Here is an 18,956-nt window from a genome sequence, read left to right as displayed (position 1 = left end):
GCCGTGTCCTCCCGAGCCTGAACATCCAGACGGTAGAATCTGGAGAAGGAATGGATGGAGGACCATGTCGCCGCCTTGCAGATCTCGGCAGGCGACATCATTCTTGTTTCTGCCCAGGACGCTGCCTGGGCTCTGGTTGAATGGGCCTTGACCTGTAGAGGTGGAGGTTTCCCTGCTTCTACGTAGGCCGCCTTGATAACTTCCTTGATCCAGCGGGCTATGGTTGCCCGCGAGGCTGCTTCCCCTAGTCTTTTCCCGCTGTGAAGGACGAAAAGGTGGTCCGTCTTCCGTATGGGTTCTGACATTTCCAGGTATCTGGAGAGGATTCTGCCAACGTTGAGGTGACGCAGGTTACGGATTTCTTCCGAATTCTCCAGGGCTCCCGCCGAGGGGAGCGAGATGGTCTGGTTCAGATGGAAGTGGGAGACCACTTTGGGAAGGAATGACGGTACCGTGCGCAGCTGGATGGATCCTGAGGTGAACCTAAGGAAGGGTTCACGGCAAGACAGTGCTTGTAGTTCAGAGATGCGTCGCGCTGAGGAAACTGCCAGGAGGAAGACAATCTTCAGGGTCAGCTGACGGAGTGGTAGGCTTCTAAGAGGTCTGAAGGTGGATCCAGATAGAAGTTCAGGACGAGGTTAAGGTTCCACAGAGGTACCGGCCACTTCAGCGGTGTGCGAATGTGTTCGACTCCTCTCAGGAAACGTGACACATCCGGGTGAGAGGCTAGGCTATCACTGTCGTCCCTGGTGCCAAAGCATGCCAGTGCTGCCACCTGTACCTTGATTGAATTGAGGGACAGTCCTTTCTGAAGTCCGCTCTGTAGGAACTCCAGCATCACGGGAACTTTAAGTGAGCGTGCCTTGATATCGTGATCTTTGCACCAGGCCTAAAATATTCTCCGGATCCTTATGTATGTTAGTGATGTGGAGAACTTGCATGCTCGGAGGAGGGTATCTATTACCGCCCCCGAGTATCCGCTCTTCTTCAGGCGAGCCCTCTCAGTGGCCAGACCGTAAGAGAGAATTGAGTCGGGTCCTCGTGGACGATCGGACCTTGTTGTAGCAGGTCTCTGAGAGGGGGCAGGGGTAGGGGGTTCCCTGCCAGCAGTCTTCTCATGTCTGCGTACCACGGTCTTCTTGGCCAATCCGGGGCCACCAGAAGAACTAGTCCCTTGTGTAGCTGTATCTTGTGAATCATTGCGCCCAAAAGGGGCCACGGCGGGAAGGCGTATAGTAGGGTGCCCTGTGGCCAGGTTTGCACCAGGGCATCGATCCCTTGGGATTGTGGATCCCGCTTGCGGCTGAAGTATCTGGGTACTTGGGCGTTGGTTCTGTTCGCCAGGAGGTCCATTTCCGGTGTTCCCCACCGGGTTACTATCATCCGGAAGGCTGCGGCAGATAGCTTCCATTCTCCTGGGTCTAGACTTTCTCTGCTGAGGAAGTCCGCCGTGATGTTGTCTTTCCCGGCGATGTGGGCGGCGGAGATCTCCTGTAGATTTGCTTCCGCCCATGCCATCAGTGGGTTTATCTCCAGTGACACCTGTTGGCTTCTGGTTCCCCCTTGCCTGTTGATGTAGGCAACTGTTGTGGCGTTGTCGGACATCACTCTGACCGCTTTGCCTCGGAGTCTTTGAGCGAACCGCAGGCAGGCGAGTCTGACTGCCAGCGCTTCTAGGCGATTGATGTTCCATCCTGCCTCTTCTGCGTTCCACTGCCCTTGGGCGGTTAGTTCCTCGCAGTGTGCTCCCCATCCCCGTAGACTGGCGTCTGTCGTTAGCAGAGTCCAGGTTGGCGATGACAGTCTTGAGCCTCTGTTCATGTGGCTGGGCTGCAGCCACCAGCGTAGTTTGGTCCGGACTGTACCCGGTAGAGGTAAGCGTACGGTGTAATGGTGCGACCGTGGGTTCCAGCGGGACAGCAGTGAGTGTTGTAGAGGCCTCATGTGGGCCCTCGCCCAGGGGACCACTTCCAGAGTGGATGCCATCAGCCCTAGGGCCTGCAGGTAATCCCATGCAGAGGGGTGTGGGTCGCTCATCAAGGATTGCAACCGGTTCCACAGTTTTGATCTCCTTGTGGGAGTCAGGCTGACTTTGTCTTCCTTGGTGTCAAAGTGGACCCCCAGGTACTCCAACGATTGTGAGGGCTGCAGGGAACTCTTGTTCGTGTTGACCACCCATCCGAGGCTCTCCAATAGAGACTTGTCTCTGTTGGTTGATTGGATGCTTTCCTCTGGTGACTTCGCCCTGATCAGCCAGTCGTCCAAGTAAGGATGTGCAAGGACTCCTTCCTTCCGCAGTATTGCCGCCACAACCACTATCACCTTGGTGAACGTCCGTGGTGCTGTGGCTAGCCCGAAGGGTAGGGCCTGGAACCGAGCCAGAGCTGTCTCCTGGCCGCCACCGCTGATGATACTCCTCTGGCCGCTGTGCGTACGAGGTCTGAGGCTGCATCCGTTAGAAAGGAGAGCGCTGGGTCAAGGATATCTCCCGGTGTGCCGTTCCTGGTGTGGGATAAGCAGGCACGTGTCACCATGGTGCAGCAGGCCGCAATCTGAAGAGACATAGCGGCCACGTCAAATGACTGCTTGAGCATAGCTTCCAGCTGTCGGTCATGCGTGTCCTTGAGGGCTGCTCCACCCTCCACCGGGATGGTGGTGCGCTTGGAGACTGTGCAGACCATGGCGTCCACTCTTGGGCAAGCGAGCATGTCTTTGGTTGCTGGGTCCAGGGGATACAAACTGGCCAAGGCCCTTCCCCCTTTAAAGGCAGACTCTGGGGTGATCCATTCCAGGTCAATAAGCTGTTGCGCGGCTCGCAAGAGTGGGAAATGACGGGAGGTCTGTCAAAGGCCTTCCAGAAATTGGTTCTCCTCTGGATCCCCCTGGGTTTCTGAAACCGGGATCGCTAGTTCTGCCAGGCATTGGGAGACCAGGTCCGGGAGCTCCTCTCTTGTGAAGAACCGCCTCATGGTTCAGTGGGGTTCTGTCCCCGGGGGGAGTTCTCCTTCTTCTAGGGGTTCGGCTTCGTCTTCTGAGAAGTCCATGCCCCCCGAAGGTAGGACTACTTGGCAGTAAGGGCCTATACCTGGGTCTTGAGGGGCCTGGGGCATAGGGGTCCTCCTGTGACGTATGTGCTTGGTCCGCCCGGGAATCCGTTTGCATCCGGACAAAGGCGTGAATCCCCTTGAAGAGTTCCACCCAAGAAAAAGACGAGGGGTCCACATTGAGTGGCACTGTTTCCCTGGGAGCCTCCGGCTGGGAGGGGGTCCCGCTGGGGGTTGCTAGCTTCAGGGAGCCCCCTGAGGAGCTAGTCCCCGGCCCTGGGCGAGTCTGAGCTTGTGGTGGATCTCCCAGGGCCTCCTCGCATTGGGTGCATAGGGCGTCAGCTTCCTGGCTCTGGGCAGCCCTGAGGTGGCATGCTGAGCAGAGGCCTAGGGATTTTACTTCAGGCCTTGGCGGTGTCGAGGTTGCCTGTGCGTACATGTTTCGCTTCGGAGCGCCTGGTTGTGTGCGTGGACTTGGGCGCGTATCTGTGCGCTTAACCCCGGATGTGCGCGCCGGTAGTCGAGTGCGCGTAGTCTGTGCGACCAGGACTTGCGCGTGCTGCTTATGCGTCTGAGTGTTCTTGTGCGTGTAACTTAGGCGCAGAAGTAGGTTTGTGCGCACAGGTAATTTTGTGCGCTCGGCCGGCGGCGATGAGAACAGCGAGATTAAGCCAAGATGGCGACGGCGACCATGCGGGCAAGATGGCGACTACCTCGGAGGGTCTCCACGTGGGAAGCCCTTGGAAATGCCGGGGTCTGGCCCTGCTAGGGCGGATCAACCCGGTGGCGCCGGCTTCGGCCGATGGCCTGTGCTCGTCCTCAATCCTCGGAGACCGGCACAAGTAAAGATTTCTACCTTACCTTATCTTCGGCGCTTCCCGGTCTCGTCCCGGGCGGTCTCCGGCTGCGGGGGGAGAGGGCAACTACCTTCACCACTGCTTTTGAGGGTGCACCCGCTGCCTCTAAGCCGCGCCCGAACTCGTCTCGCTCGGAGGCTAAGTCCTCGCCGCGAACAGCTCTGGACCGAGGCTGCCTCTATGTCGCGCCTGAGTCCTTCTCACTCGGGGGCTAGGTCCCTGCCGCGATTCGGCCACCGGACCGAGGCTCTTACCTCCGAGGGACCACGGAAATCACCTCGGGAAACTCAACTGGGGGAGGGACCCGAGGGTATCACCGCAGGAGTGCGGGGCTCGTCTTCAGGTAGTAATTTTCTTGAAAATTTGGTAGAACGCTCAGCGAGCGTGAGATAGCTGCTAACTGCTTTGGAGACGGAAATACTGAGGATCTGCACTTCCTGCAGGGGTATATGTACTAGGGGCTGACGTCAGATTGAAATCTGATCCGTCTCCAACTGCTAGCACGAGTACACTATACCCATTGGTTCTGAGTCCATCTGCTACACGCTAGGAAAGAATAGTTTTGAATAAACTACAGTCACACAAGAGTAGATTGCAGAATAGCATAAAACATAGTGGGCCATCAATGAACAACATGTAGTTACTCTCCTTACCTGACCCTGAGGGACGTCATCCTGCCTGTCTCTGTCCATCATAGAAATAGGTGAAATGCCCAGCTTTTTCATGTCATCGCCCTTCAGTGAGATATGACAGCATTATTAGTGTGAAAGCACTTGAAATTAAATAAAAAGATTCTTTTGGCATGAATTCCATAAGGCTAATCTAAAGAAATTACTTCATAAAAATATTGTTAAGGAAATTTAAATAGTAACCCACATTCAAATAATATCCAACGTAAATTATGTTGTAAAACCAAAATGAGATATTCATGAAACATTTTTCATTACAGAAACATTTCTGTTCATCACTTCTCCCACTTTTGATATGAAATTATCTCGAAAAATATTAAAGCTGAACCCTTAAGCACCATTTAAGGAAAATCTGACATTTAACTATCACATTGTACACAAGTAAAGCAGGCCAAAATGTTGTCAGGCCACTCCCTAGATGTTCATGAAAGGATGAGATTATATCTGAAACTATCAAATTTCATCTTCATTATTTTGTGCACTATTTTATTGAGTCTGAACAGGACATACCTCAAGTGGCAAATTTTTATTTTTAAATTTTGTAGTTTTAGCTCTTATATAAAGGAACTGTGTGACTTATCCTCATAATGACATGTATTATCATATTGAGTAGCTTTCATTAGCAGAAGACGACAACCTGTACAGGAAGCCAAGGTTCAAATCTCACTGCTGCTCCGTGTGACCTTGGACAAGTCACTTTAACTTCCATTGCCTTAGGTACAAACTTAGGGGTCATTTACCAAACCAAATATCGTGGGGAGGTATTTCCATGATATTTTTCCCCTCTCCAACAAAATATTGTGGTGGTTTCACTGTGCAATTCTTTTTATCATGAGAAAAACGCACAGCAAAAAAATCATACGGTGAAACAGGGTCTTCGCACCTGATGGAAACAATAGCGGCCCACATTGGCCAGGGATGCCATTGTGTTAAAGGGCATGAGGCTCAAAATGCAACCCCCCAAAACGCAGAACTGTCCCCGGGGATCCTGGTAGACCTCCTGCTCATCTTGGGGCCACCTGCCGAGGCAGCCCCACAGTAAAAAAGTAACAAAATGAATGTAAAATCTCACAGTGATGCCCTACTGTCTACCAAACTCCTCCCCTTTCCAATAATCCCCCCTACCCCAACCAAAGACCTCTGCTTCAAAAAAATTTTTTTTAAGTCCCTGGCAGTCTAGGGTAGGCCCCCTCCATATCTCTCTTCCTTGGTGTTCTAGGCCCCCACTGGATACCCTCCCCTACCCCCTGACTCCCCACTATACCTTAAAATGAAGCATTGGTGATACAATGGGGGCCCAAAGAACCCTTTTGGCGCTGATTGGCCTTTGCCTCTTCACTGTACTGTGGGGAGCCTATAAAATGCAGACAGCCTTTCTGTCATCCCCATACGCAACTAGAAAATGTTGAGTTGCTTCCTCTTTGCAGACCATCCTAGCAGTAATTGAGCAGGAATTTGGTTTTAAAATGGAGGCACAAAAGGTACCACAATGCCGTTTCTTGTCATTTTCCCATGGCATTAAGAAACACGGAAGAATGCATGCATACCTCAGCCCAGAACTCTGCATAAATATCATCAGCTATCAGCTTGGTAACTGGCCACAACTTTGTTACTGAACAGAGGTCACAAGCTGTCATCATCAGACCAATGAGGCGGTCCCTGCAATTAAACAAGATGATTGCTGTGGATATGTATCATCATTGCCATATTTTTACAACACACGTAATGTGAGCTTCTTATTGTCACCAATAAACAAAAAAGTGTACCAAAACCAAGAAATGTTCTAGAAGCCAGATAAACTGAAGTTTTTCATTTAGTTTCTCTAGGGAAAAATGAGAATATTTGGAGACAGAATTTACAGTGTTTTTAAATATATATCTCTCTATATCTATCTATCTATCTATATTCTTATCTATATCCTTAAAACATCTACATCAGTTCAGAGAAACATAAAACCACACAGCACTGTGTACAATGATAACTAGACCTGTCATGATACGATCCAACATAAGGGCTACTGAGAGAGATGCTGATGGACAACTGGATTACTTGTGATTTTGAAAAGTAATACCATTTCATATCTCTTTCTTTCTCTATAAATATAGGGGTACATTTAAAAGGTGCGCAGGGCATACATGTGCGCGCGCTACCTGGCGTGCACACATGTATGCCTGATTTTATGACATCGGGGGTCGGCGTGCACAAGGGGGTGAACAATTGTGCAACTTGCGTGCGCCGAGCCGTACTTCCTTCCCCCGTTCCCTCCCAAGTCGCTCCGAAATTGGAGCGGCCTGTGAGGGAATTTCCATTCCCCCTAACCTAAGCTTCCCACCCCTTCCCTTAACTCCCTCCCTAGCCCTATTCTAACCCCCCCCCCCCCAAGTCTTAATGTACCTTTTGTGCCTGTCTAGAGGCAGGCGCAGGTTGCGCGTGCCTGCAGGCTGCCGGCACGTGATCCTCCGACACAGCAGCAATGGCCGGTGTGTCGGAAGCCTCTGGCCCGGCCCTGCCCCTGCCCCTTTTTGCAAGCCCCGGGACTTACATGCATCCCGAAGCTTTACGCTCATTGCCGGGCCTTTTTAAAATCCGGCCCATAACAAATAACTTAAAAACCTAACTACCTATGTCTGAATATGATCGGTTAGGTTTTAAAGTTAACCAGCCTTGTGCAGCTCAATAACGTAGGACTTAACCAGCTATATTGAAAGAGAGGCAGTATATATATATATATATATATATATAAAAAAAGGTGTGATGTAGGCCTGCAGTCCAATAAACTCCCCTGAAATATTCCATAGCTGGCCCTGCTGAGGTGAGCACTAGGGATGTGCATTCGTTTTCAACGAATGTGCAATCCACAATGCATAAGTCCCTGTTCATTTTATTCGTGGGTTCGCAAAACTCATGGCGATCCCCCACGAATGAAACATATCATATTAGTTTCATTCTTTTGGTTTGCAGTGATTTCTTAGCGGCCGTTTGAAATAGGAGAAGGGCATGTGGGAGTATCCATTGCAACAACCAACCCTTTCCTGTGAGTCATAAGTAACCTCACAGCTCTGTCTTAGAATGGGTCAGACAGGTTGGCAAGGAGACCAGAATGGCAACATATCAGAGCTAAGCATTTTTCTAATGCAGCCAATTGCTGCTTTCAGTGCTATGTGATGCTATTCCTGCTGTCATTGTACTATTTATACCTTAAGCATGCGGCGTGCCATGCACTTTCTTCTCGGGTGTTGTCTGGGGAGGTGGCTTTACTCAGAGCTAGTATGAGTGTCTCAAATCTGTATTCAGTTGCTATTGCTGCTTGTGCTTGCTACTTATTTCCATTGAAAAAGATATTTGTTCGTTTTTGCTACTCTGCCAGGCAGGCTTTTTTTTACTGCACTTTTTTTTTTTTTAATTGAACTCAAACTCTCTCTCTGTCTCTCCCACTGAAACAAGCTGCCAGCAGTGGCATTTTGCTGCTTATCTTACCCTCTGGAGTAGGTTGCAGGCAGGGTTTGGGAGGGAGATAGTGTGGAGTCCAATCACCAAGAGAATGAATACCTGCATAAGTTAATACACAAGTGCAGGAACATAGCAGCACATTTCCACAGAAGTGTGAAGGTGGGGCAGGTTCTCCGAGAAAAGCAGACTGATTTGGAGATGCATCACAAGCGTCTCATTCAAGACATTGGCACCTGGTGGAATTCCACCTATATGATGCTGCAGAGGTTAGAGGAGCAGCAGACACCCTTTCGTGAATGTTCTGCGGCAATGGACATAGGTGTGCAGAGTCCCCTAGGGCATCATGATTGGTTAGTCATGAGTCAGCTGGTAAAAATCCTGCAGCCTTTCAAGGATGCTATGGAGGAGCTGAGTTCCAGAAGTGCCACCTTGGCTGACATCATCCCTATAGTTAATTTTATTTTTCTTTTTTTTTATTAGTTTAAACAAAATTTACAAAGGATTATCACTTTGTACAGAAACAAAGAAACATAACTTTCTCCATTTTTGCAACTTTACAGTTACATTTAGAAGAATAACATTTTCAAATATCTTGGCCTCAAATATATAACAAAGGGTGTACAGCCAGAAATAAAAGAGGATATATTCTTAGGAAATTCTTACTACAGAAAAAAGCTTAATGGTCAATAACAACTATTCTTCCTTTTCTATGACTCCACATTTGAAGCATCCTGAACTGGGGGATTACAAGGCAATCTTTTCCTATTCTCTAATAATTCTTTCATTTGTTCAGGTACAAAGAAAACATAAGTAACATTGTCTAACTTTAATATACAGCGACAAGGATACCTGAGTACAAAGCTTGCCCCCAACAAGCGGGCATCCTGTCTCATTGACAGGAACCCCCGCCTTCTCTCCTGGGTAGCCTGTGCCAAATCAGGGAAGACCTGCACCGATTTACCCAAGAATTCTGCTCTCATATTAGAAAACTAATTCCTCATTACCAGACTGAGGTCTTGAGAATAAATAAAAGAAACTAAGAGAGTAGATCTCTCTATTACTTCTGGCATAGAAGTCTCCAGAAAAGTTAAGTTAGCAAGATCAAGCTCTGGAGCAGCTTCTTCTCCTCTAGGCCTTGCATGAGGCATGAAATACACCTTATTCAAAGCTGGAATATTTTCAGGTGCTATCTTCAAAATTTCCACCATGTATTTCCTCAAAGTTACTCTCGGTTGTTCGCCCATAACCTTTGGGAAATTTATAAACCTAAGGTTTAAATTCCTTGATTTATTTTCAAGCTGTTCCAATTTCCTGTTAATGGCGATACGATCTTTCAACATAGCTGCTTGCAATTCCTGAGACTTCTTTACTTGCTCTTCCAGCCTGATAATCTTTTGTTGATGTTCTAAATATTTTGCATTATATTCCTGGGTAAAACCTCCAATTTTCTGGGTCACATTCGATTGTTGTTGAGCTACTTTATATAATGCCATCCCCATTTTGGTTATCAGCTCCCAGAGAGCATCCATGGATACAACCTCAGGTTTAGGGAACAAAGCATTTCCTGCTTCGGGCTCAAATTTAAAGAAATCTTCACCATTAAAGGCATTCATTGTGGAAGCAGAGTCCAAATTCAGGCTTGCCGCCTGCAGCCCTGCCGTCCCTTCTCCTGTCTCCTCCAGGCCTGCATTTTCTCTCCCACTCCCCGCGGTGGTTCCTGCTGCTGTACCCAATTCCCTGATAGGGATCGATAAAGCACTCACCGGGCTCGAGGAGTCTCTGGGGTCCGGCACTGGAGGCGTCCTGGGGTCTGGAGGACTCAGAGTGGTTTCTCCTGGGTCTGCCATGGCTCCTCCCGTAGCAACCTCCGCGGAGCATGTCGCCTCCAATTTTGAATAGTTAGCAGTCAGCTCCGCAATCGTGCGCTGTCCGGGCGGCAGGGGTAATGCTGCAGGATACACGCGAACCCGACCTTTCCTTTTCGGGGGCATTTTCGGATGTTTTCCGACAAAGACACAAGCAGATGGAAGAAATCCGGAGAGCATCTGATCGGAGCTGCTACACCGCCGCCATCTTGGCCACATCCCAGCTATAGTTAATTTTCTGGAGGAAAATTTGGAGGGCTTTAAACAGGAAGAGGGAATGACAGCAGAGGTGCTGCATTGTCTGGACTTTTTGCAGAAGCAAGTGCAAGAGAGATGAAGACCTTTAACAAAAGACCACACATACATGCTCGCCACAGTCTGTGATCCCCGTGTGAAAGGGAAACTCGCCCTACAGTCTGATTGCCTCATATTTGTGAAGAACCTGCTGTTAGCAAAAGTCCATGAACAGGAGAGCCATAGGCAGAGACAGATTCAGCATGAAGCAGAGGAGGAAGCAGCGGGCACTTCAGAGAGTAGTGCAAACCCAAGCAGGAGCAGCACTCTGTCAGCGACAGCTAGAACTTCCTCCTCCACTTCAGTACGCCAAAGCCATGTTGTCCCTGAAAAAGCATCTGTTCTGGAATGGGCTAGAGCAAAAGCAGCTGGCAAGAAGGACTCTCAGCCCACCTAAGCAAAGGAGACACCAGCACAAATGTCAGTGACACGGTTTCTCACAGAACCCATAGAGGTCATGCAGACAGATCCGCTGGAAAATTGGGCACACAAGTCCAATGTCTGGCCACACCTAGCCAAAGTGGCTCAGCGATATTTGTCATGTCCACCAACCAGTGTGCCCTGTGAATGTGTATTTTCAATGACAGGGGATATCATGAGCCCTCACTGCTCAAGGCTGACACCAGAGTTGATGGAAATGCTTGTGTTTTTGAAAATAAACATGCCTTTGCTTGGGTTTCCAAATTTTCTCTATGAATGGCAAGATGCATAAAAGCAATTTAAAGCCTTGCAGCAGCTCCAACTGCCTCATATGCTCCAGATAACATCAGCACATGTACCTGACCTCAACTGCTGTGCCTGGCTGTCCACTGTCCAGCCCTTATGTCATTACAAGGGCCTGACCTCAAATGCTGTGCCTGCCCGTCCAGCCCTAATGTCACTACAAGGGCCTGACCTCAAACGCTGTGCCTGTCTGTCCATGGCTTATGTCACTACAAGGGCCTGACCTCAAATGCTGTGCCTGATTGTCTACTGTCCAGCCCTTACATTACTACAAGAGCCTGACCTCAAACGCTGTGCCTGCCTGAGTTTAGTTATAGTATTTCTAATTTCAGTTTCATGTATTTGTGCATCACTTCTTTACAGAATATTCTTTTACTGTTTTGCAACATTTGGAATGTAAGAACATAAAAAGCTGACATAAGATGTTTGTTTGGAGCTTGCATATTTCATATGCTCAATAGGTTTCATGACCTTCATAATATGGGCCATTTTCCCTAAATCTTTCTTAGGTGCCAACATTAATGTTTCTAGTACTATAGGAAACTGGTGGTAGTTGCACTCTAGTTCATCCTCTGTGTTCCCATAATTTACAGAGGCACTGTGTAGGGTACAAAGTCAACATAGGTTGATATTGTAGATTTGGACTTGAGTAGCTGTTTTCTTATTTATGAGAGCTCTTCAAGCTCCTTTGTCATCAGCTGAAGTGCATAAGCAGTTAATAACTTCTCGGTATTCACTAGACGCCAACGGAACCACCACACATTCGGGGCAAACCCATTCCAGGGAGCCCTTTCCTGTGCAAAGGAAAGGGAACTCTCCCCAGGTGTAGCCAGCCTCACTCTTAGTACCTGCTGACCCACGTTGAACCAGAACCGCTGTTGACATGGAAACCTCCTCCACATTGCCACACTTGCCCAGGCTCGTGCCCCACTCTAGGGGCCAACCCATTTCAGGGAGCCCTTTCCTGCCCAAAGGAAATGGAACTCTCCCCGGGTGTAGCCTCTCTCTTAGTACCTGCTGACCCATGTTGAACCAGAACAGCTGTTCACATGGAAACCTCCTCCACGTCGATTCGCCACACTTTGAAGGCTCGGGCCCCACTCTAGGGGCCAATGCATTCTAGAGAGCCCTTTCCTGCGCAAAGGAAAGGGAACTCTCCCTGGGTGTCGCCTATCTCTTAACACCCGCTGTCCCATGTTGAACCGCTGTTCACATGGAAACCTCCTCCGCCTCGGCCTTCAAAATTCATGTTTGTATATCTGCTATGTCCACCAGATTTTAAAAGACCAGCAAAAGCTCACTAGACGCCAACGGAACCACCCCACTCTAGGGGTGAACCCATTCTAGGGAGCCCTTTCCTGCACAAAGGAAAGGGAACTCTCCCCAGGGCCAGCCTGTCTTGCCCCTATCCAAACCACAGGGACCTGACTACCTCAGCTCTGCCAGCCTGCCTTGCCCCTATCAAAACCACAGGGACCAGACTACTTCTGCTCTGCCAGCCTGTCTTGCCGCTATCAACTTTCTGCCACTCTGCCTTGCTGCTATACACTAGATGACTCACTCTACTCCTTGTGGTGTTCTTGCCACTATCATGGTTCCTCAGTGTGTTGTTGCTAGTCTTTCTGCTGCTTTGTCCCTTTATCGGTGCCTTGTTCTACTTGCTTTGTTCCCCCTTCATTGTGCTGTAGGATGTTGATGCCACTTGTCTTGCCACTTTTCCTGTCATGCTGCCTTCGAGGGTTCATGCAACTGTTATCAGTGCTCTCTTTTGAAGCTGTGGTGTGTTTTTGACACTCTCGCTGCTGCTTTGTACCTCTGTTAAAGCACTTTTGCCACTTCTGGTAACCCTTTGCCCCTTTACAGTGCTATTCATGCCACTTTGCCGCCACTTTGCCACAGTCTAAGTACCTTGGAGCTCTTTTCTCATTCTGATGATTGCTCCCCAGAAATTTCATCAGAATTGATAAGAAAACCCCAATTCTGCAGCCAAAAATAGGTTGCAAATACTTCCCCCACTGACTTTAATGGGAAACGAAAAATGAATGAAACTAATAAAACGAATTGGTTTTTCCCCCTATGAATCTAATGAAATGAATTTGGGTCCCGGTGAAATGAAAAATGAAACAAAACAAATGTTTTCCTTCTGCACATCCCTAGCGAGCACTGCCCCCCCCCCCCCCCCCCAAAACCCCTCTGAAGAAATTTAAAAAAATGTTGCTGGGATGCTAATTGGCCCCCACACCTTTTTTTTTTTGTAATAAGGCTTCCCTTCCCCCACTCCATCAATCTGCAATCTCAGGCATAGGACCCTCTCTTCCCTGGACCCCAAAAATCCCAGCACTGGAAGCATAAATTATCCAGAGCTTATGCTTCTGGCGCTGCTGTTGTCACAGCAACGCTGAAAGCGTCAGGACTGGATAAAAAAGCATAGCTCACTCCCAGCTGGTGTTTGCAGGGTACTGGGGGGGTGGTGGTGAGGGAAGTATCCTGGGCCTGAGGTTGGGTGGAGGGAGGGGTAGGATAGAGCCTTATTACAAAAAAAGAAAAAGCGTGGGCTCTGCTTGGCCCAGTAGAGTCAGTTATGAAATATTGGGGTTATCGAGCTGCAGCATATTTTATCTTTAAATAAAATGCCACTTAATCGGTTATAAAATTTGAATATAGCTTATGTCTTAAGTTATTTGGCTGCACGAGACCAATTCTAAAGTTATCCAGCTAATTTAGCCACATACAAATGAAAATTGGCCAAGTTAGCTGGATAACTAAGACCCATCCCAGTATGCCCCTGGAGCTCCTCTTTTTTTTGTCCAGCTAGATTTTAGATGGATAATGACTTATCCTGCTAAAACCCAATGTTCAAAAACGTGCCATATAGCTGGAAAACATGAGTTAGCTGACTAAATGGTTTTGAATATTGACCTCATAATGTCTAATTATGTGGAGGGATGGGCAAGGAAAAAAATGGTTTAGGGGGAATAGATTTTATTTGGGTTTAGTTTTATTTACTATATATTTCGGTTTGTTTTGTTTGCTGAATTGAAATATTCAACTAAAAAAAAAAAAAAAAAAAAGGAAGGTCACCTTTACTTCCTCTCCACCATGCTTACCAGGGATGCAGAAAGGGGCAGGAGTTATCTATAGGCACTCCTGCCCTGCTGATTTCCTGGTTCGAAATGATGCCAGCCCCATTTTCTCGTACAGCTGTACAGCATACAAGAAAATGGAATCGGCCTCATGCCTGGTTAGCACCATTTTTGATCCATGAGTCAGCGGGGGCAGGAGTGAATGGGGATCACTCCTGCCCCTTTCTACATTGGATACTCTTGTGGAAGGAGTACGTGTGGTCTGGTGGGAGGGGTTGAATTTTCACCTATGGCAGCGTTTCCCCACACCTGTCCTGGGGATCCTCAGCCAGTCACGTTTTCAGAATATCTGTAATGAATATGAGATAAAGCTGCATGCCACTGAGGCAATGAATGCAAATCCATCATGTTGCATGAAACCACACAGGCCAAAAGAAAACAGATGTGTGCCTGCATCAGCCTTCATAGGCTGGAAAGAGGCAGAGGTTTGTTTGTGTTGGCCCCCACAGGTGAAAAGTAGCAGGTGGCTGTCCTCCCAATGGCAGCAGTGTGTTGGCCGCATCAGTTTAACAGTGGGGGAGGGAAGATGAAGAGTGCTAGGGTTGGGGAGATAAAGCCTTGCTTCCAGTGCTTCTTTTCTGCCAGAATGGGGCTGCCTTCTCCCCACGACCTGAGCACACCTCTGCTGCAGCCTCTTTCATTTCCAACAGGATATCATGCAATTTGTAGCATAATCTCCCATGAAGAACACATAACAATATCTCTGTTGGTTTTTACATCTAGTGATATAGGAGGTCATTTTCAAAGAGTTACGAACATAAAAATTAGCATATATGCACGTAAGTAGCCTATACTCATGCAATCGCGATTTTATAAAAGTCAAAAGTATGCGCGCACTTTAAGTTGCATTTTCATAAAGTTGCATGTAAAAAATTAGCACTTACACATGTAAAATAGCCTGTGCTCGAGTAGATCCTATTTTATAAACCCAAACATAGATGTGTAAGTTAGCATGCGTGAGAAACATTGCACGCGTAAAAAAATGGGGCGGCCCAGAGACGGGGATAATATTTACGCATACCTGCATATATTTACTCCTGCTAATTATCTCTTTATTGTGAAATACTGACTGGGTGAGGGGTGTGGGGAGGAGAGTTCAGGCTGAAGAACCAGTAGGGTTTTGATGACCTAGAGATGGACTGGGCAAACTGGTGGAGTAATTGGTAAAACTGGGAATTTTCTTCATGCGTGCATGTTTTAAAATTCACAGACCTGCGCGTGTAAAAACCGACAAGTGCTAAGAAAAATATGCATGTAAAATCTCCATGTGTAAATGCTTAAAATTAGATGTATAAATACACATGTAGAGCAGAAGCGCACCATCATTCAGATAAGTAAGATAGCCAGATAAGTCTTTAAACTACTTATCCATCTATCTTTACTTATTCGGCTAAGTAGCATTTTTTTTTTTTTTAGTAATTCAGATACCTTATTTAGAACTATTTATTTATTTATTTAAAGCTTTTCTATACCGGCATTCATGATACAATCATATCATGCCGGTTTACAAATAACAAGGGGTGCAATAACTTTGTTCTTTTAACCAGTGCCGAGGAAGTAAAAAAGTTACAATATAACAAGGTTGTTGAAACTGGGGGGAAGAAGACAAGAATAGTCAAGAATAAATATAAATCTTTACAGAGGTAGATTATTTACATTGTGCAGTAAGGTCTCTCAATAGATATTATTTACATTGTGCAGTAAGGTCTCTCAATAGATATTATTTACATTGTGCAGTAAGGTCTCTCAATGGATATTAGACTCTGGAGGGCTTGACTGCCGTAGGATCTCTCCTTGGATATTAGACTCAGGAAAGGCTTGTTTAAATAGCCAAGTCTTAAGCCTTTTTCTGAATGTTAATAGGCAAGATTCAAGTCTGAGATCAGGTGGTAAGGTTCATCAAATTGATTCATCAAATTGCTAGATTCATCAAATTGCTATATTTATTGTGGGAATATGGCATGTTAACGGCCACGATAAAAAAGTAGTGATTCTGCAAATTTTCGAGATTCTGAATTGTATAGATCAAAATCGTAGCCCGTGATAATTTTTTGTATTGCAGAATGGCTTATTGCGGTGGGCAAGGCAATGGTGCATTGCATGCCCAAACCGGAAGATACATGCACAAGTCGGGCTGATACACACAGAACGGGTTTTAAAAGCCGCACGAGTACGTGCTGTCTCCCGCTATATGCACATGTAATAAGTATCGAAAAAGCGGCGGAGTGTAGGTGTGTAGGGGAGGCCAATAGATGTGCGGGTATAAGTGTACAGGTATATGCCGGGGTTCCCTACCTCATAATTTAACCACTGCTATTGATGGCGTGTAGGGCATAAAAGAAAAAAAACTTGGCTAGTCAAAGTACTATTATGAGTTGTGGCTAATGGGGGAAAGGAAGGCAAACAACTGTAGGGGGTTTGGAAGTTTTATCCCTAGCCTGGGCAAACTGGGAACAAACTGGTGAAACTGGCAATGCTGTCAGCACGCCAAAGTAACCAAATACACAAACCTTCAGAGTGCAGTGTGTCTTATGCACCCTGAAGAAAACAAAAATTTTTTTTTTTACCATTTTCACCTTCTTGTTACTCTCAACCCACTCCCCCGCCTTGTAGCCCAGAACAAATCCAAGTTACCCCCATCCCATCCTTAAAATCTCCCCACTTACGTGGCAGAAGTGGGATTTGCACACACATGTGCATGCACCTGTTAAATAGGGCGCACATATCGGCACTTTCAGCCTATTTGATACCATGCACGCAAGCACGCACGCACGTGATAAAATGGCCACACAAGGAGAAAGGCGGAGTGTAGCGCACCCACATGCAGCATTCAGTCCAATAGCAAAGAGTGTGTGGCAAACACTTTCAAGCTGTTCAATTGACAAAGTAATCCATTTATTTAGAACAGGGGTGGGCACTTCCGGTCCTCGAGGGCCACAAACCAGTCTGGTTTTCAGGATATCCCTAATGAACATGCATGACATAGATTTGCATACAACTGAGGCAGAGTGCATGCAAATCTCTCTCATGCATATTCATTAGGGATATCCTGAAAACCAGACTGGTTTGTGGCCCTCGAGGACCGGAAGTGCCCACCCCTGATTTAGAATGTGGTGGGTAAAAGAACAATCCTCAATCAAATAGTTATAAAAAGTGTTCAGTTCCTCGACATGGCCATGTTTTGCACAGGAGCTGCATCAGCAGGAACACTTAAGCAAGTCTTGCATCAAATTCTAAGGAGAAACCTTTGAGCATCGGGTCTTTGGAGAGTTCACATAATTGTATAGAAAGGGGTGCAAGCAGCGTTACCTTTAGCTTAGTTTGTGTACCAAACATGTGCGCACCAATCCCGAATCCATCACATAACTGGACCAGTGAAGCAGCCAGTATCCCACCACTAGTATACTACCCCCTAACATAGAATATTTTGGAAGACAGGGCAAGTAAGAAAAGGTATTTTCTTTGGCCCAGCAGGGCTTTGTAGGTATGTGTGAGAAAAGCTCTCGTTTTCGCAATCGCGATATTAGAAGTCATTTAGCTGCAACCAGTGATAATGGTGGCTGTCCTGTGATAAAAACCTTTTCCCCCCTCTACTGCACCAAAAAAAAAGATGTTATTTCCAACATTAAATCCCGTATTAGTGTGCTTTAAATTTTTGCGACCTGTGGTAGGAGTCCCTCATTTACATAAAAAGTTAGCTTTTGCAAACTCATTATCAAATTTACATAAAAACACATGATGGAATAAAGATCGTGTGTTTATCGTGCGATAGACCCCCTTTTATCGCATGATGAGGCCCTAACATGATTTGATGAATGACTGTTAGTCTGATAAATCTTAAAATGTGCTTCTTAGATAAGTAGTGCTTTTTGAGACTTGTCTGGCTAAGTGGCAGCAAAGCAGATAAGTCAAAACTTATCTGGCTATGCGGAAAATATATTTGGCGTTATCTCTTAAATACATGTGAATGTTGTAGGGTTGATTTATGCATAATTAACATTGTGTATACATATTTGCACACATGATGTAAAATCCATTAGCACGTGTGTGCGTGCCCCTATACACATTTATAGTGGCACATGTGCACATGTTTTATAGTTATCCTATATAGTTATAGAGTTCCATGATGGGACCAACAGTACTTTTTGATGCTGTTTGTTTATGAACCTAAAATAGAAAAAAAATGTTTTTTCAACATTCAAGTTACACAATTTCACTTTCTATCAATATTGAATTGTGCTATGAAAAAAACCCAGTGTTAAGTTTAGCTTTAGTTACATTTATCACAAGTTCATTTGTCCTTGAAGCCCAAACCACTGATCACAATTTCCAATAAAAAAACATCCCAATGCAATAAATATCCATTAGGTTTGCCATATGTAGCCTACATTCTACTTGCATTTAACAGCCCCATCCCAACCTTGTTTTGTTGGTACGGGACTCCAACATTTTACAAGTAGACGTTTCAGGGCTAGGGGAAGGAGTGGGTTGGCATTGTCCACAAATATTGCTGAGCCCTGCTGTAGATCAACTTCTATTTTTACCTGTGTACTTGGTTATTAACATTCAGGGATCCTGTTTGATGTAGCTCTTCCAAGTGTTTCCTGTTTCCAAAATACAGGGCAAGGTCCGTGGCGATAATGGCTTTACGTATGATTTCTAGTACCTGCTCATATTCAGTAGAGCTAAAGTTGGAGAAGATATTGTGCCCTTCCAGCTATGAGAAAGAGAAAAAAAAAGGACAAGCTCCAATCTGAATGCATTACCAGAGTTAAGCAATTAGGTCACTGACTTACTTCAGTCACACAAACGAGTATACAATTTAAATGGAGTAGAAATAACACACTAGATTCTATCTCTCTTTTTACCTGTTCTGAGCAGAGAAGCAATT

General features: G+C 46.4%; 1 protein-coding gene across 3 annotated transcripts in view; it reads right to left on the bottom strand.

Annotated features, from left to right (window-relative positions):
* The window catches only part of PDE10A (phosphodiesterase 10A), a 748,737-nt gene that overhangs the window by 26,165 nt on the left and 703,616 nt on the right, over positions 1 to 18,956 (bottom strand). For all 3 annotated transcript variants that reach the window (XM_029594115.1, XM_029594117.1, XM_029594116.1), the window contains 3 exons: positions 18,610 to 18,782; positions 6,138 to 6,249; positions 4,555 to 4,635 (listed from right to left, as the gene is read on the bottom strand). In XM_029594115.1, the coding sequence (XP_029449975.1) occupies positions 4,555 to 4,635; positions 6,138 to 6,249; positions 18,610 to 18,782 (366 nt within the window). The remainder of the gene's footprint in view (positions 1 to 4,554; positions 4,636 to 6,137; positions 6,250 to 18,609; positions 18,783 to 18,956) is intronic.

Source organism: Rhinatrema bivittatum, chromosome 3 (genome assembly GCF_901001135.1).
Source record: "Rhinatrema bivittatum chromosome 3, aRhiBiv1.1, whole genome shotgun sequence".
NCBI lineage: Eukaryota > Metazoa > Chordata > Amphibia > Gymnophiona > Rhinatrematidae > Rhinatrema > Rhinatrema bivittatum.
The sequence above is the reverse complement of the archived record's forward strand: the minus strand, read 5'-3'. Positions and strand labels throughout refer to the sequence as shown.